The following is a 23412-nucleotide window of genomic DNA, read 5'->3' as shown; positions in this document are numbered from 1 at the left end:
TATGCTTCATGTTTTTTGATATTCACTACATTGTTTAAGTGTTGCTGTTTTTTATGTTGAATCATGTGTTTAATTTTTGTACTTGAATTCAAACTATTTGACATTAAATTGTGATGCTTTTACATGTGTGTTTTATTTTTATTAGAAATGCACACAATTATATAATTACGTTCACCTCTGAGAACTCTGCAAGGGTTTGTCTTCAATAATGCTAGTTTTGTAAAACAAAAATTATTTCCAGGATCAATATAAATATTTTGTTGGATGGCCCACTGATATTTTCCCCTTTTACTTATGTAGAAATAATGATCTGTGTCATTTCAATTTAGCTTAGTAGAGTGCATTGATGTTTTCATAATTGGTATCAAATATATTTCCGGTAGCAACAATTACTTTAGCTTAACTCAATTGTGCAGCTGTAGACACAGGATTTTCGTGTAACCATTTTACAAATTCTCCAATTTAATTTTTGAGCTTCTATCAAAAACTATGAGTAAATTAATCAAATGTAATTGTTTTTGTCTTGTAAAGATGGTTAATTCCACAGAAATTTAATACCCTTTCAGTATATTGCTTTGGATTTTCTAATTTAAATGAGTGCAGACACTATTGTTAACCAGCATTGTTTTTCTTTGTGGACACAAACTCATAGATTTGACAACTTCGTTGCTGCATATATCACTTGCATGTATATCACTTTCACGTACGGTGCTACCCACTTGGCAAACCTGCGGTGAGTGTTTGTTGCAGTTGTGGAAATACCCCAAAATACAAAAGTGACTCCAGCTCTTAAGCCAGAGGAAAACAGACACAATTCACTTTTCGTAGAAATGTTTCCACATGACTTTTTCCACTTTGTAAAACATAAATCCCAACAGTGGTGAACAGCCAATGTATCTGAGGACCTGTGGTAATACAGTGGGAAATGTATAAGCTTTGGTACCAGATTTAATAATTGCTACTGATAAGTAACAGTTCTTTGAGATTGGACTTTTTAATCTGAATTTTACTTTTCATCTCTAAGAGGTGATGTAATGTTAAAACACCTGCAAGTAAGCCAGACGGTGGTGTCTCACACCTCTAATCGTAGATACTCAGGAGGCTGACATCCGTAGGATGAGGTTTGAGGCAGCCTAGGTAGAAAGGGCTTGGGGATATCGCTTAAGTGGTAGGGTGGCCAGCCAAGCAAGCCCAAGTCATGACTTTAAGCACCACAGGTCAGCCTTTACAGATTTATTTTAAAAGATGCTTTATTATATGTAATAAGATAAGTGCAAATTAAAGAATGGAAAACTGGGAGAAAGCAAAGGAAGGGGTGACATTGTCCAAAAAGAAATTACTCATTACTTGACTTAGGTAACCCCTCTGCAAATCACCTTTATAATAACAAGAAAACAGTAAAGAATGGCAGAAATTTGAAATTTTAATAAACTTTGGCCCAGCTGTTAAAAAGTGAGTAGTCTCATAGAATGTCCATTACAAATTAGCCAAGCGTTGGGTGGCTCTGCCTATAATCTGAGCTACTCAGGAGGCTGATAATCTGAGGATCACAATTTGAAGCCATGAGGGACAGACAAATGAGTGAAAAAGGCAAGGAAGAACGCCAGGTCCTGTGTTCAATCCCCAGTATTGGCACAAGAGAGCAGTTTGGCAGGTGTTACGTGTAATTGCAAATATATCTGATGCAGCTATTTGGGTTTTAGTTCACGTGTGTCTGAAACAATATTTGTCAAAAAGCTGTTCATCAAAGGCTGAATTGGCCATTAAACCATTACTATGAAGTCATATAGGCAAATGAAAACCCCTGTTCTTGATACAGTACAGATCAGGCAGATAGACCAGTGCAACTTTTCCTAATGTATTTTGTGTGTGTATACATGTATCCTTATGGAATTTCATATGCAGGTATGAACATAGGTAAGCATTCTTCCCATTCTTTTTACCCAACAATAGCACACTGTGTTACAATACATGGCTGAACCATTTGATATCTCTACTTTCTCCCCAAGGTTTTCTCTACCGGACAAAATTCCAGATGTCCCCTGACTGTAAAACATGTCTATAGTCACCTAACCATCTAAGCCAATAATTACTTTTGTCTATTAACTTATCATGTTAATCAAAATCTTTATCATTGTGACAAAACCTGAGAGAAACTACTCAAAAGGAAGATGGTTTCTTTTGGCTCGGGGCTTCAGAGTTCGCATTCCATGGCTGGCTGGTCCATTGCCCACGGGCCTGAGATGCAGCTGAGGCAACATGGTGGGAAATGCATGGTGGAGCAAAGCTGCTCACCCTACAGCAGGCAGGAAACAGGAAGGCTCTGGAGACAAGTATGCTCTTCCAGGGTACATCCCCAATGCCCTAGTTTGAACTAAGCCCCACCTATTAAGCACCGGGTTAAAAACATGGCTGAAGTTACTCTGCAGTGCCCTCTGGGACCACACCTTCACCACATGAGTTTTGTGAGGGGCATTTCATACCCAAACCATAGCAGATAGGATTCCCTTCATCCTTCACTCCTTTGGGGTTCAAAAATCCTAAATCCAGGATTTAAAAAGTCTTCCATGTTCTAACCTGAAATTGTCTTAGGGAGGGGAAGGAAAGCAACAGAGGGAGTGAGATTAATTAGAATACATATATAAATGTGGGGAAAGGTCACAGTGGAGACTGTTATGCTAATTCATATGTTAGTGCTGATTTACAATTTTTTTTTTGCCAGTCCTGGGGCTTAAACTCAGGGCCTGGCTTCTTTTTGCTCAAGGCTAGCACTCTACCACCTGAGCCACAGCACCACTTCTGGCTTTTTCTGTATGTGTGGTGCGGAGGAATTGAACCCAGGGTTTCATGTATATGAGGCAAGCAGCACTCTACCACTAGGCCATATTCCCAGCTCCTGATTTACAATTTTTAAAAGAAAAACAAGTCTGGGCTCTTCATGTTAGTGATCATTCCCTAACAGTCATCAATGGAAAATTTGGTGATTGAAATAGGTATGTGAATATCTTTTGCCTTCTATCTTTTTTTTTTTTTTTTTTTGCCAGTCCTGGGGCTTGGACTCAAGGCCTGAGCACTGTCCCTGGCTTCTTTTTGCTCAAGGCTAGCACTCTGCCACTTGAGTCACAGCGCCACTTCTGGCCATTTTCTGTATATGTGGTGCTGGGGAATCGAACCCAGGGCCTCATGTATATGAAGCAGGCACTCCTGCCACTAGGCCATGTCCCCAGCCCCGTTTGCCTTCTATCTTGATGGTACACTTAAGAACCCACCCCACATTGTAAGGAGGTCTTAATAATTTGCCAAATCTTCCCCTTTTCTAGTCACGGTGGAGGAACAAAGAAGCATTAATCACTTAACATTTAAATCCTCCCCCCCCCCCCATGGCCTGATAACTATTATGATACTCAAACTCAACCTCCCAAAGTGTTAGAATACCTAGATTTTTCTGGGCAAGATAGGTCATCTGATTTTTATTTTATTTTTTATTTTAGCACCTGTGAACTCTAGCTTGGTTTTGTGTAGGTGACCCCCCTACGGCTTGAACCATGCTGACAACACTCCTGGCTAAATGGAGCCGTCTTGGTTTTCTCTGCTGGGCTGGCTACAACACTCAATTCTTAGGCCTGTGTTAGAATATATTAGACATTGCCAGAAACCACGCAGACATCCAGGTACAGAAGAACAAAGGAAAGGTTCATTACCTGCCAGACCCCTTCTCACCAGAAGTGAGAAGTGCGGTCTATTGTCTGGGGTGACATATATGACCTAGGAGGTCTTGGAGGCCGGGACCTCCTCGTAGGTGTGGGCAGTGAAGACTGTCAAGGGGGTCCTGCAGCTGCCTTGACCCTGGAGGTCCCTTGTAAGGGGATCTTGTCGCCCTACATGGTCATAACATATGCTAAAGGAGTGCCATCTCAAGGAAGAGGGGGTGGAGGCTAATTATTACTAGATGGGCTTAGTGTTACCTAGGGAAGGAGCATGCTAAAGCTATGGGAGAGGGGGCTTTCACACTTACAACCTGAGTAGCTAAGATCACCGTCTGGAGCCACCAACACCCAACTTTCTCCATGGGATTTGAATTTAGGCCTGCGCTTTGCCACGTAAGCCACACCCTCAGCTCTTTTTTGCTATTTTGGGGGTGCTGGCTTGTGTTAACCGTACAAAACCAGTGTGGGGCTGCCTAGCCCCGTGGAAATGGTAATCTTAAATTACTAAATGACCACAGAATGGGTGACTCCCCAATAAACCGACCAGGTGTCCCCTCAGGCTTTTCATCAAGGAGGTGACTTTGTCTAATGCAAATGGATTTTTACTAAAGGTCTATAGAAGAGCGGATGGAGGGGGGGACTTCTGAAGCCAAGCCTGCCCTGGAACCTGAGTTACCAAGGCCTCAGCCTGGCGGGGAGGTGGGGGAGGTTGGGATTGCAGGTTTGCATCACTCCTCCTGGCTGGGATCTGTTGGGAAAATGGAGGAGAACGTTAAAGGAACAGACCAGACTGGATCATCACAGCGAGCGGCACAGAGCTTCCTGCGGGGTTGGAGGTTGTGGGAGGGGGTGAATTTGGGACCGGGAATACATGGGGTCTGAGGTAGAAGGCAAGTCCTTCAAGGATCAAGTCTTCAAATAGCCCCGTGGGGGAGGCTGAGCTCTGAAGTTTGAGGTTCAAAGTCAGCAGGGACAGGACAGCCTGCCAGCCTCTCATCTCCAATGAACAGCCAAAAAAGGAAACCCGACGCCTGAAGGGCAGCTGTGGCTCACGGGGTCGGGGCAGCGCCCCCTTCCCTGGGTTCGAGCCCCAGGGCCGGCACAAAATGAAAAAAAAAAAAAAGGGAGACCGGATACGCCAGCACAAGTGGAGGGCTCGTGGGAAGGCCGAGACCAGAGGCTCCCACGGTTTCACCGCACGATGTCCTCGAAGGGACCCCCCCCGCCCCCCGGCCGGGCCACCACGGCGTCCGCGCGGCGAGGGGCCTCGTGGGGGGCCGCGAACCTCGGCCCGGGCGCCACGCCGGCCGCTGCACCCCGAGCCGTGCGGCACGCGTCCCGGCGGCGGGCTCCCTTCAGAGTCCCGGGACGGCCGGCTGGGTCCGGCGCGCCCGCCGCGGGGGGGGGGGGGGGCCGGGCCGGTTCAGTCCAGATGCTCTCGGAACTTCTAGAACCACCGCGGGATTTCCCTTTCGACTCTCGCCTTCCCCCTCCCCCCCCCCGCTCCCCCGCGGAAGACTGGGAACCAGCAGTTTCTTTTCTGGCTTGAGCCGGATCTGCCCCCGCCCCCCAGCCCACTCACGGAGACTCCCGCTCCTGGATGGGGCGTGGCCTCCGGCGGGGGGCGTGGCCTGGCGTCGGAGCCTCCTGGACGCCGCCGCTCCGCAGCCCCCCTGGCCCCCCTCCCTCCCCCGCCCACTCCTCCGCGCCACACTGCGGAGGTGCGGACGCGCGGTCCTCCTCGGAACCTCGCTCTTCCCTCCCCCCCCACCCCCCGTTCCCGTCACCGCCTCGCGGTCTCCGAGCCACGCAAACCCAGCCATGGAGCCGCGGTGGAAGAAGTCGCGGGGTTCGGCGCGTTCGACACCCGGGGCCCGGCCGGCCGCCTCGCCGCCGCCTCGGACCCCGGCGTTCCGACCCGCCGCTCCCCGCGCCGCCGCCGCCTCCCCGGCCGCGCAGGTCTGGTTGTTCCCGGGCGCCGAGGAGCTCCGCCACGCTCTGTTCCGGAGGTTCGAGACCCTGCGCCAGGTCTCCTGCACCCGGCGGCGCCTGCTGGTGCTGGAGCGCGGCGGGACGGGCGTCGAGATCCACCTGCTGCCCGTGGGCCATGATGGCGTCCGCAAGCCCCGTAAGTGGGACGACGCTCCGGGTCTGACGGGGAAGATGGGGAGCGGGCCGCGGGGGGGGGGGGTGGCCAGGCCGGGGTTGGGCGGCCGGGGGCGGACGCTGCTCCTCAGGCGCCGCGCCGTCGAATGTCGGCTTCGGACGCGAAGGAACATTCAAGGAGGCCGCCGCCGCCGCCGCCGCGCGCCGGGCTCGGCTAGGCTCGGCGGAGCTCGCGGCGAGCCCGCGTCGCCGCCCGGCCCCGATCTGCATGGAGGGTGGCGGTCGCTCGCGCGTGCGCGCCGGGCCGGGCCGCCTCTCCCACGGGCTTCCCTCCTTCAGCCCGGCGGCGTTTCGGAGCCCACGAGGCGGGCCTCGGGAGCCGTTAGGCCGAGGGGCGCCCCCCCGGGGTGAGAGCCCGGGGGGGGGGGGGCCGGACGCCGCCTCCCGCGCCTCGACGCCCGCGCGCCGCCGGGAGAACGCCGCCGTCCGCTTTTTCCTTCTTTACATTGAACTTAGGGAAGTTAGGCCGGGGGACGGACACCTCTCCCCCTCCCCCCCCCCCCCCCCCCCCAGCCCGCAGCCCTGGCGACTGAGGGAGACAAATCGGAGCGTCCAAGGATGGGAGCCAGCTTGAGAGGGGAAAAAGTTCGAGAGTGGAGCCGGAAGTGGCGCGGGTGATGGAGCGCTCGCCTTGAGCCGGGAAAGTTCTAGGGACAGTGTCCAGGCCCCGAGTTCGAGACATTGGCGGACGCACGCTTGCACACACACACACACACACAAATATACACACAAATTCGGGGACGTTGACATCTTTTGTTTCCTCTGAAGCCTTTGGTGGATCAACTGCATTGCTCATCCTTTTGCCTCAACCTTTAAAAAATGCAGTTAACGTCGTTTCAGTGTCCACCATTTTATTTAACTTAATCAAAAAAAATAGCCTTTGGCCCAGCATACGTGTGGTAATTTTCTCACTTCTTTATATGCACGATTTTTAAATGTTTAGTGTTTTATTTTAAGAGGGTTAAGGGGTTTTGTTTTGGGTTAGAAAGTCATCATCACGCCTCCTAGGTTATGCTAACTAAATAGGGTGACCTTTTGTGGGTTTTTATTTCTTGAGATGCTGGAGTTTGGTCTCAGTTGCTCATGTGTGCGCTTGCTCGGCTTGCACATAACCACTTGAGACACACCTCCAACAGTTTCTGAAGTTGTCATTAGGTACACTTGGAATTTATTTTGATTTAAGGAATGCGAGGTAGGATTTCGTTGTTTCCAAGCAGCTAGATGAATGTGCCAATACTGTTTATTGAATTCCCATTTTCAATCCATTAGACTTGATTAATCTGCTATATCATCTCCTCTTACCAAATTCTTTTTGGTCCTCAGCCCCCTTTTTATTTATATGTCTTGTATTTTGAGAGTTTTGAATAATTACATTGTTGGGGCTAAAGAATGAAACAAGGTCACCGAACTAGTTTAATTTTTGTGAACAAGTTAAATGAGATTAATAGTAACGGCTGAACAATTTTAAATCTTAAGTTTTGGAAAGGGCTAAATATGCGTTAATGCCAGTTGAAAATTCTGTCACCTCATCCTCCTTAAAAATAGTCCCCCAAACACAATTCTGGCAAGAATAGGGCCATTGTCTTTATTGGAAGCTATCTTAGAGGTGCTCATTTTTTTTTTTTTTTAGTTTGTGGATGCCTCCAAAACTACAATGCATTTGTTGTTATAATGAGTAAAGTTAGATTTTCTCAGACTTTACCACTTATCAGATTTAGTTTCTCTTATTATTAAACTGATTTAAAAGCAGATCTTAAGTTAGCTATTTCAGGATTTGTTCTGTTAAAAATAATCAGTACTTTGTAAGATAGTCTCTGTTAAAGAAGTGACATTTCTAATTACTTTGGTAACTTGCATTTTCTTAAGCTATTCATGTTAAGCGAAAGTTTGTTCCTCCAGATAATTGAAGTATACTAAGATGAATCAATTATATTAGGTAATAACCAGAATGAGATAGTTACTGGTTGGGTTTGTTCTGCAGGGTTCATTAAGTTAGGGAAAAAAATGAAGATACATTCCATGGACCAAGGAGTGGAGCACCTGCTGGTTTTATCGTCGGATGGAAAACCCTTTGAGTACAACTACAGTCTAGAACATGCAAGGTAGGGATTTTTTTCTGACATTAAATGTGAACTTAGGTTTATTCAAAAGGCAAATTGTTTTGCAGGAAAAATATCCGATTCTTGTTCTCTACTTTATCTTGTCCCTTAAGTAATAAATTCTCAACTGGCTAGTAAGTTTTATGAACATGATTATGTTGTGTGTATGTAATACATGACTACCCATAATATGGGACTGAAATTGGGTTATTTGGGCATTTAAATGAAATGGTTGATTAGTCTGCCAAATCTCAGACTGCATTTGATGTTTATAATCCTATAATTGTATAATAAAGTTTTCAAACTGGAAAAAAAGATTAATGTGGAATAATTTGTGAGACTTTATTCTAGATCACTACAATTAGAATGTATTTTCAGCTTGTATTTATTCCTGCATCATAAATTGTTCCTGTGAGACTGATAGAATTATCTTAGCATTATACAGTTCTCTTTTTTTCTTGAAAACTATTTAAATAATTTTTAGTTTTTTATGTTTTTTTTTTTTTGCCAGTCCTGGGGCTTGAAGAACTCGGGGCATGAGCACTGTCCCTGGCTTCTTTTTGTTCAAGGCTAGCACTCTACGTCTTGAGCCACAGCACCACTTCTGTCTTTTTCTTTGTATGTGGTGCTGAGGAATCGTACCCAGGGCTTCATGTATATGAGGCAAGCGCTCTACCACTAGGCTATATTCCCAGCCCCATTTTTATAGCTTTATATATTGAATGTGGAACAATAAATTGAAAAGTTTTTTATTCTCTTGAGCTTCAGTCCTAAATAAATAATAGTTCTGTCATCCATGTTGTGCCTTTCCATATGGTGATTAACATAAAATACATCTTCTTTCATCAGGTTTCAAAGCATTTTACAAGAAAAAAGTATAATTCAGATTGCCTGTGGAGATTATCATTCTCTTGCACTTTCTAAAGGTACTTTTCTGGAATAGTAGTTTTTTAGTAATAGTTGATGACATAATTATAATGCCCGCCGAGCCCTGAGGCTGAGTCAGGAGGATCATGAGTTCCAGGTCAGTGAGCTCTGGGACATCTGGATTGCATAGTGAGACCCTCTTTCCAAACAAAACAAAACACTCCGGGGGGGGCGGGGGGAGCATGTTAGTAAGTATGTGCACATGTAGAAACATCAGAGAAAAAAAAGCCCAGATTTCTATGATTACTATTTGTATATTTTGTTCCATGTTTTGTTTTCCTTATGATGCTGGTACTGGGGCTTGAACTCAGGCTACTCTCTTGTGGCTCACTACTGGCCCTCTACCACCTGAGCCATGTCTCCAGTTTCAACTTTTTGTGAGTTAATTGGAGATAAGAACCTCAAATTTGTTTGTCTGGCCTGGTTTTGAACCTTGATCCTGAAATCTCAGCCTCCTGGGTAGTAACAAGGATTACAGGTGTAAACAGGGCCCAGCTAGTTCTATACTTTTACTTTTTAAATTAAAATAGTGAAAATTTTCTGAAAAGAACTCCTTTTGATTGAGATGTCTTATTTAGCCTCACAGGCACCAGGGTTTATAATAACCTCAGTAGCTGAGATCCTCTTGCCTCAGCCTCCCAAGTAGCTAAGATTATGGATATTACCATTTTCCTAGCTCAAAATCATTCCTTCTGGAATTCAGTCCAGGCCTGGACCATTCTTTTCCAGAGCTGTCTTCCCTTTTCCTGGTACTTTTCTCACTTTTCCCATGAGTGCTTGAAGTAACTTAACTGTGAAAGGAATGATAAAAACAGGAGGTGACAAAAGGGAAATTCAGACTCAGTGGGGGTTTTTATATAGAGCAAACATATTTATAAGTTTAGTAGAAGCTGTAATTCCAAGAAATTAAGCAAGTATTTGCTGAATACTGTTGAAGTTTACGAGTATGAATTTGTACTATCAATATTTCATATTAAACATCTGTCATTATCAGGTTATAATGATGAAGCAAACTGTTTCAAGAAATCAAGTGATGAGTTTGTGTATGTGCTCATGTGGGCATGTGCACATGCAAAGGGAAGAGGATACTCAGTTTACTATTCGTAAATTTATTGGGTGTGTCACACACCTGTAATCTCATTGTCTGAAGCAAGAAGGTTGTTAGAGGACAGCTTGGGATCCGTAGGGAAACCTGACTCAAAAAATATTTTTGGTAAATTACAATATAGGTAGAAAAATTAGACAAGAAAGGTTTCATGATACTCTACCTTAGTACCTCATAGTTTTTTCAGACTCCAGTGCATATTGAAATTCTACTAGGTAATGTCTAAAACCTAGCTTTGAAAATATTTCATATAGCCAATTAATAAAAGTGTGTTTGAAGATACTGTATTGTGATTTTTAAGTGAATTTTTTCTTTGAAACAGGATCATCCCATGTTTCCCAGATTGGTCTCCAAGTAGTAGGTTCAATTGGTTGTCCCACTTCAACTTCCTGAGTAGTTGACTACAGGGTTGAGCTATCCCACTTGGTTCTAAGTGAATTTTTAAAGTTACTTATGTGGAGCTTTATGTAGGTAAAATGGAGGGAGACAGAATATTACTTACAGATTGTGTTTTCTCAGTGGTAGAACATTTCTGTTTTTTATAGAGCAAATCTGTGGGTTTTTAATTAACTACTTTTTTGCGGGGGGGGGGGGGCAGTCCTGGGCCTTGGCCTTTGGCCACTCAGGGCCTGAGCACTGTCCCTGGCTTCTTCCCGCTCAAGGCTAGCACTCTGCCACCTGAGCCACAGCGCCCCTTCTGGCCATTTTCTTTTTTTTTTTTTTTTGGCCAGTCCTGGGCCTTGGACTCAGGGCCTGAGCACTGTCCCTGGCTTCTTCCCGCTCAAGGCTAGCACTCTGCCACTTGAGCCACAGCGCCGCTTCTGGCCGTTTTCTGTATATGTGGTGCTGGGGAATCGAACCTAGGGCCTCGGGTATACCGAGGCAGGCACTCTTGCCACTAGGCTATATCCCCAGCCCCCTTCTGGCCGTTTTCCATATATATGGTGCTGGGTAATGGAACCGAGAGCTTCATGTGTAGGAGGCAAGCACTCTTGCCACTAGGCCATATTCCCAGCCCTATTTTTTGAATGGGAGTAAAATATGTTCAAGTAGTCTCATTTTCTTCCTGGAGATAGGTGGAAGATAAGGTGGTTAACTGTTAATTCCCTGAGAAAAGATTTAAAAAAAAATTTTCTGTGAATGTGAGTGATACACCATATGTGCTCTATATACATAATGCCCTAAGATAATGTTTAGTGCATTTGCAATTTAATAACACAAATGTTTTCTTTGTTTATGTTAAGGTGGTGAACTTTTTTCGTGGGGACAGAACTTACACGGCCAGCTAGGAGTTGGAAGGACATTTTCCTCATCCCCCACACCTCAGATTGTGGAGCATCTTGCAGGAGTCCCCTTGATTCAGATTTCTGCAGGAGAAGCACACAGCATGGCCTTATCCATGTCTGGAAACATTTACTCTTGGGGGAAGAACGACTCTGGACAACTAGGCCTGGGCCACACCAAGAGTATGGAACAATTTTCAAATTTTTGTTATCAAATATATTTGTTAGATGAGCAATGAATCAAACATAGGCCCTGTCATAAATGGCTCAGACTCTCACTTTATAGTGTTCTTTGTAATTTACCTTTGGCTTCATGGTAGAATTATTTCAAAGAAACATGCAGTGTAGTGCCTGTTTTGCTTCTGACTTTGCATTTAATAACCTTATGACACAATAGCACCTTGCCTGTCAACTTTTTTTTAGGCCTTAGTTCCTTTTTTTGGAAACTGACAAACTTGAATAGAATGACCACCCAATATGCCTTTTGCATGATGTCAGGTAATAGATTATTACAAAAGAATACTAAAATTTTGTGAAACTCATAATGTACCAGTCTTTTTTCTTTCTTTTTTTTTTTTTTGGCTGGTGATGGGGCTTGGGGCTTGAGCTCAAGGCCTGGGTGCTGTCCCTGAGCTTTTTTACTGGAGGCTAGCACACTATTTTGTGTCACAGTGCCACTTCCTGTTTTTTGGTGGTTAATTGGAATCTCAGGGACTTTCCTGCCCTTGCTGGCTGTGAGCCTCAATCCTCATATCTCAGCCTCCTGAGTAGCTAGGACCCAATATTATTTCAAAAGGCATCAATTATGTATGTGTGTTTGTGTATGTATATACACAATAAAAGTAATTTCCAACTCTGAACTGTTTCTATTAGACTTGTGACAAAATTTCTCATGGTTCCAAGCAACTTATAAGATTCCTTATGTAAAACTGAGAAGGGCTAAGAGTAAAGAAATAAACTTTGCTAAATCTCAGTGTATTCACAGGAAAAAGAATAAAAGACAGTATGAAGATACTGTAGTAGAAAATTTTACAAGAAAAAGAGACCCTTTGGGCTGGGAATATGGCCTACTGGCAAGAGTGCTTGCCTCGTATACATGAGGCCCTGGGTTCGATTCCTCAGCACCAAATATACAGAAAATGGCCAGAAGTGGCGCTTTGGCTCAAGTGGCAGAGTGCTAGCCTTGAGTAAAAAAGAAGCCAGGGACAGTGCTCAGGCCCTGAGTTCACGGCCTAGGACTCGCAAAAAAAAAAAAAAAAAAAAAAAGAAAAAGAGACCCTTTGTGCTCACAAAGTAATTCTAGGGTGAGGATGTAATGTAGTGTTCAAACACTTGCTTAGACTGTCCAAGGTCTGCAGTTTTTCCACCAAAAATAAATAAGTACATACATTACATTATATATACATCTATACATATAAATACCAAGTATGCTGCAAAGTTGCAGGTGTGTTGAAAAGTTGGGAAGTAGACTTGCGTCTTGAAGGTCCAGGCTGTTAAGTGTGACCCTGTTAACCACTCTTCTACCCTCGCCTTTAGGCTTAGAATTTGGACTTAAATGCTAACAAAGAGCCTTTCTGGCTGAATGGGATGGGAACTGTTGGTGCTAAGTAGAGAAGTAATAGCACAGACAAGTCCAGGCTAAAACTCAGCTTTTCCTTTAAGTCACTTCAACTATTTTTTCCCTGTACAGAGAAAGATTTTCCTTCTCTTATTGAAGCAGTAGACAATCATAAAGTTGAATTTGTTGCTTGTGGTGGCTCTCACACTGCCCTGCTCACTCAGGTGAGTGTATCCTTGTCTCTCCTGACTGCATTTCTGGAAGAGTGCTTTCTGTAGTGAGTTAGTGTTTTCTACCTGTAGATAGGTCTGTCCTAGTGACCTAGGAGCTTTACTACCAACATGGCTTGTATTAACTATTCACCAATGAGAAGCAATAGTGAGTGTGACTTCATATTGCATTTCTATAGCATCTGATATGAGGTTCTGTACTTAGGATGGGCTGCTGTTTACTTTTGGTGCTGGAAAATATGGGCAGCTTGGTCACAATTCAACACAGAATAAGCTGAGTCCTTGTCTGGTGAATGAGCTCCGTGGACATAGAGTGACCCAAATAGTATGTGGGAGGTAAGTTGTAAAGTATCAAAAGAAAAACTGATAAAAATCAATGCAGTGAGTGAATATAATTCTTATCAATTTCCTTTAGATAAAAATAAAACATTTTCAAATCAATAAGTATGCTTAATTTCTGTTACTAGTCATAATCTCCCAGTATATATCTTTAGTATCTTTCGTTTTCTTTGATTTGTGTGTGTTTGTGTATGTTGCTAAAAATCAGACCCAGAGCTTCAGTAATTCTGAGCATATGCAGTAACACTTGAGATACACCCCAGCTTTTTGGTTTTTAGTCAATAAGTATAGTTCAGTCTCTGTTGCCTCCTGAGTGAAATACCTTTGTAAACTGTTCAGGTACATTTTTATCTTGAGGGAAATTTTTAAAAATTTATTTGGTGATCCAGGTACAGAGGCTCATGCCTGTAATCTTAGCTGTTCAGGAGGCTGAGATCTGAGGATCTTAATTTGAAGACAGCCTGGGCAGGAAAGTTTGTGAGATGCTTATCTCTAATTAGCTACCAAAAGAGTTGGAAGTAGAGCTGTGACTCAAGTGGTAGATAGCTAGCCTTGAGCAAAAAAGCTCAAAGACAGCACTTAGGCCCTGAGTTCAAGCCCCAGGACCAACACACAAAGAATTAGGAAAAATAAACATAAGCCAGAAAATACTATTGATTAGTCTAATTCCCTCTAAATAACTGTTGAGTCTGATGAATTTTTTTAGTTACCTAGATACTTAAATTATGTTTTTTTTTTTTGTAATGGGAGCCAAATTAAACTAGGCAACAGTTATTTCAGAGTTACTTGTGGCCACAGAGAAGTATCAAGAATCTGTGGCTGTTTAAATGGAATGTTCCTGAGAATTTGGGGTTCCACAGCTTATTTTAAAAATAAAGGCAAAAAAATTTGCCCAGACTTCATACGCTTAACTATTTTCTTTGAGCATTAGATTCATCAGTTCACTTCTAATGTTTAGGCTTTGTGGGAATAAGTAATTTTCACCTATTCATGCTTAGTTTGGGTAGTTTTTAACCTCACTAAACATGAACAAGCTGAGACTAAGTCTTAGATACTGATTTTGTTTTGAACTTAGGAAAATCATACATACGTTCACTCTATTATAGACATATTCCCTCAGGATACTGGAGCAAAGTTACATAAAAATAAATACATAGACAAAACTCTTGGAGTAAGATTCTCTTAACCAAAGAGATGTCTTTTTTATTTCTGTCTCATACCCCAATCAAAGAAATGTCACTTTGGGGCTGGGAATATGGCCTAGTGGTAAGAGTGCTTGCCTCGTATACGCGAGGCCCTGGGTTTGATTCCTCAGCCGCACATATACAGAAAATGGCCAGAAGTGGCGCTGTGGCTTGAGCAAAAGAAGCCTTGAGCAAAAAAGAAGCCAGGGACAATGCTTAGGCCCTGAGTTCACAGCCTAGGACTGGCCAAAAAAAAAAAAAAAAAAGAAATGTCACTTTGACTCAGTTTTTCCTAACTGTACCCTTTGAGTAACATGTTTATCTTAAGAACCAAGTTGCAGTTACAGGAGCATTTACTGGAAGCTGTGATATACCCAGTCACATTTATTAGTAAAAAAGCATACCAATTAGTAATGAAGAGAATGAGGGGTAGAGGTACAGTCAAAATGCTGAGTCTCCTTTTGAAGCAGTTATTTAGTGTTAACATTTAACATTTTCTGATCTGTTGCTTGCCAAGGAAGTTTAGGTTCATATGCATAATGGATTAAATCATTACCAGCTTGCTGAATTCAGTCTTTAGCCCCTCCCTTCTGTAGGTCTGGCTTATTTAGCAGGCTGTAAGAGATACCCAACAGATAGTCCCAGGGCCAAAGTTATTTGGGAAATTGAAGATTTTGAGGTTACCTCCCTGAGACAAGTCCAAACTTTTTTGTCTTTGAGCAAGGCGAAATTACTTACTATATACCATTGGCAGGGGAGACCCCTGAGTAAAAACATCAATATGATAAAGCATATTTGGGGACTAGACTGGGAGATCAGAGGTCAAGTGATTCGTTCTACTAGGATGGGTTGAAGAGGGACTTAGAGATGGCTTTCAGTGGGTAGAAATTTTCAACCTGAGTCTTGAAAGAGCCCAGGCAAAATACATGATGTCAATGAAGGGAATGCCCTGATAGAAGTGATATCAGGATCTTGAGTGAATGTAGGATTTCTTAAGTTTTCTCAGCCACATAGTAGTGATTTTTTGGTTCCCAGATGGTTTTAAAACCCTTGAGAGTTTCACAGTAACTAGGTAACCTAACCTGGTTTGGGAAACTTACTGTATTACTAAATACTCTTGTCAAATACTCTTCATTGTAGCATTGATGGTGTGTGCTTTATTTAATAGGTGGCACACACTTGCCTACGTTTCTGATGTGGGAAAAGTCTTTTCCTTTGGTTTTGGAAAAGAAGGACAATTAGGAAATGATGGAAAACATAATCAACTGATACCGCTTCCCATGAAATTGCCATCAAATGAAGAACTCAAATTGGGTAAATTCTATAGGCTTATAGGATTTGAACTAATACATTGTTAGAGAAAAAAGTATCCCTTAAGTGTGTGATTTGGTAGGGAGAGCAGCTAGTCTGGAGGGACTTTTTCTGGACATTGGCTTCATGTTTTTGTAAGTAATTTAAAAGAGTCAGCCTAAATTGTGGAGTTTCTGTTACTTTCCTCAGGGCTAATGTAAACGTGAACAGGAAATAAAACAGACTATCTAGATAATATATACTGAAACCAGTATAAGAGGTTTACAAACTCAGAGTAATTGATGATCTTTCCTGTGTGGTCCACAATGGTGTGGACCCCTCAGCTGAGCAGCTGACAGAGCTGGAACACTGGAACTATGTGTTTAGTGTGCTATCAGTCCTTGTATTGGTTATTCTGTCACTCCATTTTACTGGAGGAAATAGACTTGGAAAGCAAAATAGCCACTAAATCAAAGCCAGGAAGTAAGTGATTGGGCTGAAATTGAACCATGCTCAGTGAAAACACAGAAGAAATGCCTTGGAGTACTGAAAGCTTAGATTTAGAATGCTCTCATTTCTTCTGGGAGGAATTTGTTTTTAAAGAACAAAATGCTATCATGTGTTAAATCTTTGCTTTCTTCATATTCTCCTCACCCAACAGTTACTGGTTGAATCTTGAAATGGTTGGTTGTTTTAAAGAATGGAAATGGAATTAAATTAGGCAATAGTAGTTAATGATACATTTATGATAGTGGTATACTAAATGTGCATGTTAAACTGATTCTACATCTCAGTCTTGTGAGTCACTTGTGTTTGTCAATCATGTTGTACCCTGTAGTACACCATATCTACCATATTGTTAGGAATCTTACATTGTATACATTCCTTCCAGAACATTACAATTCAGGAAAGGAGTTGACAATGATCGCTGGAGGGAACCAAAGCATTTTGCTGTGGATGGAAAAAGAGGTAAAAATAAGTTTTTTACATGTATAATTTTGTATTTTTGGTAGATGTAGTCTAGAATTCAGGCTTAGTGAACTTGAAAGTTGTTACAAGGCTTTTAGGGAATATGTGGATATTAGTCCTTTAGTGTCTAAACAAATTCCATGTTTCCTACAAAAACCAACAGGTTCAGTCATGGTGGACATTGAGTCAGTTGAATTTCATAAGGTTAATGACCTTCTGGGTAGGCTCCTTGCCAGAGCTGCTGATCAGTGTTCTCACGAGTTGACATAATCTAAAAAATGATGTTAACCAGGACCGTACTTGAAAGATCTGCTCATAGGTATAAGAATTAGTCTAGAATTTCCATGTGCATTTTGCCAAGAAAAATAATAAAAGTTCTTCCTATTGACATAGGCAATTGTCAGTTGTATTTAATTTGTGTATATAAATTGTTGAGTGTGGGGATACTTGAGACAGATTTGCTCTGATTTGATTCCAAGTCCTCTTTGGCAAGAAATTGTCAGCCAGACAAATAACAGGTAATTTTTTGCTAGAGTCCCTCCTTTATGATTGTCCCAGAGAGCTATATTATATTATCTACATTTAAGTTAGTCTTACAAGATGATGTATGTTAGTAATCCCAGCACTGATAAGGGAGGATCACTAGAGGCTAGGAGATTGAGATCAGTCTGGGCTGATCAGTATGTAGATACTGAGACATTTTTTTTTTTTTTTTTTTTGCCAGTCCTGGGCCTTGGACTCAGGGCCTGAGCACCATCCCTGGCTTCTTTTTGCTCAAGGCTAGCACTCTGCCACCTGAGCCACAGCGCCCCTTCTGGCCGTTTTCCATATATGTGGTGCTGGGGAATTGAACTGGCACTCTTGCCACTAGGCCATATTCCCAGCCCTGAGACATCATTTTTTAAAAATCAGTATTACCCTTTATAATGTACCTAACAGTCAAATATGTGTTTCTGATGTCTCAAAACTATTGTATCTTTTTCAATTATTTACAGAATTCTTACGTAAATCTGAGAAGAAAAATTCTTACATTGAATGAAGGGACTCCGAAGAGATGGATTGCAGATGTGGGAACTAAACAGTGGCAGAATACAAAAAGGTATGTATATGCTCCCTGTGACCTTGGTTTATTGTTAAAGCAGCATTTTCTTTACTGGTTCTGTACAATAGAGATATAAGATTTGGTTTTCTTCTAGTGTGTTGTACTAAGCAAGGATTTCCAAAGAACACAGCCAATAGTATAGCTATAACAGAACCAAACAAGGAACTATACTATGTATAATGACATAGATTATTTTTTTATTTCTTATCTTATATCATTTCCTGCAATTTTGGGAGCTGAGAAGTCTAAAATCTGTATAAGGGAGACAGACTGGAGAAGCCAGGAAAAACTGATGTACTTTGAGTCCAAACATCTGGAGGCAGAATTCCTTTGTTCTTGGCTAGCATATTTTTTTTTCTTTTAAGGCTTGAAACTGATTAGATTTGCCCCACCCACATTACAGAGGGTAATCTAGCTTACTCCAAATCTTCTATCTTGGATATTAATATCTTCTAAAAATACTGTCATAGAGCACATCTACAATGATGTCTAACCAAGAGTCTGGGTACTATAGCCTAGCCAAGTTTTCACCTACAATTAATCATCACAGCTAAAATATAAGCTTCCTGAGGACAGCTTTCTTTATTGAAGGACTTCTCTGGGCCTTAACTTAATGTGTTTACCTATGTTGTGAAATTGAACAGAAAATGCATTCTGTGGCATTTATTAACCTTGTTTGGCTGTGGAATCACTTTTTTGTACACTTCTAATTCATAGCTGAAAGGGTGTCTAGGTCTAAATCATGAAGCTCCTACCACATTGAAAGATTGTAGTCATTTTTGCAAGCATCGTTTCTAGAGATTTCTTTAGATAGGCCTTTTTAATTCTGGAAAATACCTGTTAAGATAGTCACATAGTTTATAGAACATGAATGATCAAGGGGCATTCCTATAGTGTTACATTGTTTTTGAGGTGAAACTGAACATATACACACATTATTAATTTCTGGTAATTTATTTTGTTCCTACTTTCATGAAACAGAAATAAATAAATCTTTAGAAGTTAGATGTGGTGGGACTGTTTACTTTGTCCAAGGAATTTTTTATCCTAAATCAATCAGACCTTTTTCTCTTTTCTGGGGCGTCGCAGAGTCTGTATATCTTTTTGTTTTCCATTGACATTTATTTATTTTTTTGGCCAGTCCTGGGCCTTGGACTCAGGGCCTGAGCACAGGCTGTCCCTGGCCTCTTCTTGCTCAAGGCTAGCACTCTGCCACTTGAGCCACAGCGCCCCCTCTGGCCATTTTCCATATATGTGGTGCTGGGGAATCGAACTGAGAGCTTCATGCGTAGGAGGCAAGCACTCTTGCCACTAGGCCATATTCCCAGCCCTCCATTGACATTTTGAGATTTAGCAAATAGAGTAGACTTTTCAATGTCAAGACATTATGCAAACAAGTAGAAGAGAAATGAAGAAGTTTGAAAGATAATTATACCATACATATTCTGTTTACCATGTTCTAGAAGGAAACATGCTGTTATGATTTAACTTATTCACAATTTGCTCCTAATGTAGAGAAATTCGAGAGATATTTTCATCTCCTGCTTGCCTGATTGGAAGTTTCTTAAAGGAAAGGTAATACATGTTCTATTTAAAAAAATACAAACATGAAAATGTATTTGAAAAAATACAAAGTTTCCTATGTGGTTGTCCTTTTGAAATTATGTCTGTGATTCCAGCACTGGGGAAACGGATACAGAGTTTGAGGCCTATCAGGGTTACAGTGAGACCTTATCTCAAACAAAAAACCTTCTCAACAAAAACAGATAACTGCTTCATGTATAAAATTCTGAAAATACATAAGACTAAGAATGAAGCTTTGTAATAAAGCCCTTTCCCATACCACAAGAAAAAAACACTAACAAGTTAGTGCTAGAAATAAAATTAATATCACTTAAGTAGCAGGTAGTTCATAATGGTATGGTGCCTGTAATCCAGCTTCTGCAGAGACTTAGGAGGCACACAAATTTGAAATCATTCTGAGAAACAAGTGAGACCCCATCCAAAAATAAATGAATAAGAGTCCTAGTTTTTCTGTGCTTGTGTTAGGGTTGGAAGTATGTAGTCCCTGGCACAAAAGGGGATGGTTGGTTTAGACCTTGCTCTATACTTAGCCTTTTCCATCTTACTCAGTTCTGTATTATTCACTATTTTTCTGTAACATTTTAATGTCTATGATATCCCATGAGGTCATATTTTTATTGCTAAAAGATTTTTAAAATATCTGCTTTGTGGTGGGGTAGAGGCATTTCAGTGACAGATACCTCAAAGAAACAGGTTAAAGGAGGGAAGATTAATTTTGGCCCACATTTTTAGAGGTTTTAGTGTATAGTCAGCTGGTTGTATTGATGTGGATGTGGGGTATGGCACATGGAAATGGAGGAAGAAAAGTGCTCTTCTCATGGCAGCCAGAAAGCAGAGAGGAAGATGGGAAATGCCATGGCAAAATACACCCTTCCAAAGTTATTCCCCCAGTGACCTATTTTACCTCATTCATGCCTGCCTTCCTTAGATTCACTACTTCCCAATGGTCTACTCATTTCAAATCCGTCAGTGTATTAACCCATTGACAAAGCAGAACCTTCATGTTCCAGTCACTTCCCCAAAGCTTCATGTATCAACATTGCTTTCATCTAAGACCAAGCTTCCAGTTTCTGAGCCTTTTGGGAGGATGTTCACATTAAAACCATAATGGGTTCTAGGGAATCCAGGGCTACATGTGTGCCAAGCCTGTATTCCACCATTCTGCAGTACCCCTAACTCCGTTTGAACTTTTAATAGAAAAAAAAACTTGCATTTAATTTCATAAACATCTGTATAATGTTTTGTTTCATTAAAAGCATTATTTACATTTGTGCATTTGTTTATTTTTGAAGTAGCCTAAACTGATCTTGAGCTTGTGATTGCCTGCCTCAGACTCCCAAGTGCTGGAATTAAAAGTGTTTTTGGACATTCCCATGCCCAGGAAGAAGTCTATTATCATTCTACAAAAAACATGCCTCTTTAAACAGGATGTCTGTTCAGTTCAGCATAAATAAGTGTAATTCATAGGCTAAGGTTCATTTTAATATTCTATTGCAATATGAAGAATTGGCTGCTCTGAAGTCTCTTCATGAGGTATCCTTACTTTTGTTTCATATATCTTGGAGAAATGACCATTTTTGTTTGGATTGGTTTTAGAAACATGGAAAACCTTTATTTTTCTGTGGCTTTTTTCCTTACTGAAAAATATTTTCCTTAAGGGATGTGTATTTTTCTGGGAATCAAACCCAAAGCCTTGTACATGCTAGGCAAATGCTATACCTGAACTATACCTTTGTCCTTTAATATCCTTTTCGGATAAAACACATCTTGACTCAAAAGCTTCAGGAATATACAATTAATGCAATCTTACTAGGTCTACCTATAATCCTACTATTCAGGATACTAAGATCAGAAAAGATCAAAGTTGGAGGCCAGACTCCAACAGAAGTTAGATTCTGTCACAAAAATAACCATCAGAAAATATAAGTTAGACTCAAGTGGTAGACTACCAGTTTTAGAAATGCAAGGCCCTGAATTCAAATTCTAGTTTTGCCAAAAAGAAAAGTACAACTTTTGTGGGATTTTTGCATTTTAAAAATAATTGCATGCCATCTCTATTTTCATTTGTTTGTGTTCAGTCAAGTTATTATAGTTATTATAATTTGTTGAGTACAAGATAGCTTTCTCTTGATAATGAAGTAGATTTATTAAAATGTAGCAAGCTCTAAAACAATCTAAATAATGTTCTTTTTAATTTATTTATTTTAATGTATTTTATTTTTCTTCTATAGACTCGCAGAAACCATGTCTGTTCATGTGGACTTAATAGATTTATTAAAATGTAGCAAGCTCTAAAACAATCTAGATAATGTTCTTTTTCATTTATTTATTTTGATGTATTTTATTTTTCTTCTATAGGCTTGCTGCAGAAACCATGTCTGTTCATGTGGACTTAAGTAAAGCCAGAAAAACCTTTAAGGAATTAATTCAGAAAGACTGGATTATTAACACGGTGGTATTTTTTGAAAGAGTTTACTATACTAGAACCTTCTAAGAACCCAGAATTTCAGAAGAAATACTTCCTCTTAAGAGACTAGTTTATCCAGGTTAAATCAAACTAAGATAGCACTCAGGAGTTTGTCCATTTATGTTGGTAAAAGTGGTACAACAGTCATATGGGATATAAATAATCTAGTGTGTCTTTGCATACAGACACTTATGTCTACATATTCTAGATAGAATTCAGGGCTTTTAAGCAGCTGTTAAAAGTAATTTGTTGAGTTTTTGGCTCTAAAATCAACATATGTGCAGTTGTTTCAATCACAAATATAGAAATGACCATACTTTGTCTGATATGACCATCTTCTCACCTTTGACTCCTGGGATTTTTCTTTTCTGTTTTGGACCCTTTTTCTGTAGAATAGCCTTGTTCTTTGTGAGGCTGTTGCTTCCTGTTTCAATGCTGTTATTGTTTAGTTTTTCATTTGCATACATTTAAAACATATCCTCTTGATTGAGTGTTTCTTATTTACCTTCTGTACTAGTTGACCTAGGGATGGTATTTCTTGTTAAGCCAGTCTTTTCCCTCTAATTCTTCTAGCTTTGTTTCTGTATTTCTTTCTTTGTTGCCCTTGATCTTGTTCCCATCTCTTATTCTCCCTTCTTGTAATTCTCTGGCCTGCTCTGCCTCAATCTGAATGCTCTTACTGGCAAGTTTTTCCTTATCATATTGTTCTTAAGGGAGTAAGGAAAGTTTAGAGAAAAATGAGGCCCAGCTAGGGCTTCTTTTGCTCAAGGCTAGCACTCTTATAATAATTTCAGCCACAGTGCCACTTCTGGCTTTTTTTCTGTTTATATGGTAACTGAGGAGTTGAACCCAGGGCTTCTTGCATGTTAGGCAATTACTCTTACCACTAAGCCACATTCCCAGCCATTAGCTTCTTTCTGTGGTGAGTTTTTAAACAAGTTCCGTTTGAAGCACAAACAACTCAGAATTCAATTTCAAATTTCCTTTAGCAGTTGGATTCTGACTTGGTAAAACCATAGAAGACTAGATCTAGAAATTAGTGATTGATGGAGACAGGCCTATGTGATGATAATAAGGAACCATGTTGTATTTGTTTGGGTATTTATTTTGACTTGCTTTCTTGAATTCTAACACATTTCTTTCCTCTTACAAAATAATATAATGCTAACAAGAAGGGAGGTTGTAGTACTAATTATCAAGAGGGCTACAAATTAGTTTTTAATCCATTACTCAAACAGTGTCCCTTTGCTTGTGTCATTTCTCTTTATATTCATGCACCTAGCAACTGAATGGGGGAGAGTACTCATCATATAAATGAACTTCTAGTATTTGGTAGGCTAGGTAAAGATTGTCAACATGGGCTTCAGAAAAACAAAATGATAATTTCCTAGTGAAATAAAGC

General features: G+C 41.2%; 1 protein-coding gene across 2 annotated transcripts in view; it reads left to right on the top strand.

The window, feature by feature from the left end:
* The first annotated feature begins 5486 nt into the window (after positions 1–5486).
* Herc5 (HECT and RLD domain containing E3 ubiquitin protein ligase 5) overlaps positions 5487–23412 on the top strand; it is a 34274-nt gene continuing 16348 nt past the window's right edge. For both annotated transcript variants that reach the window (XM_048333639.1, XM_048333638.1), the window contains exons 1-11: positions 5487–5835; positions 7855–7975; positions 8822–8898; positions 11249–11470; positions 12978–13069; positions 13281–13411; positions 15767–15912; positions 16781–16857; positions 17853–17956; positions 19475–19534; positions 21902–21995. In XM_048333639.1, the coding sequence (XP_048189596.1) occupies positions 5529–5835; positions 7855–7975; positions 8822–8898; positions 11249–11470; positions 12978–13069; positions 13281–13411; positions 15767–15912; positions 16781–16857; positions 17853–17956; positions 19475–19534; positions 21902–21995 (1431 nt within the window). In that variant the 5' untranslated portion in view covers positions 5487–5528. The remainder of the gene's footprint in view (positions 5836–7854; positions 7976–8821; positions 8899–11248; positions 11471–12977; positions 13070–13280; positions 13412–15766; positions 15913–16780; positions 16858–17852; positions 17957–19474; positions 19535–21901; positions 21996–23412) is intronic.

The sequence above is a fragment of the Perognathus longimembris genome, chromosome 24 (genome assembly GCF_023159225.1).
Source record: "Perognathus longimembris pacificus isolate PPM17 chromosome 24, ASM2315922v1, whole genome shotgun sequence".
Lineage (NCBI taxonomy): Eukaryota > Metazoa > Chordata > Mammalia > Rodentia > Heteromyidae > Perognathus > Perognathus longimembris.
The sequence above is the reverse complement of the archived record's forward strand: the minus strand, read 5'-3'. Positions and strand labels throughout refer to the sequence as shown.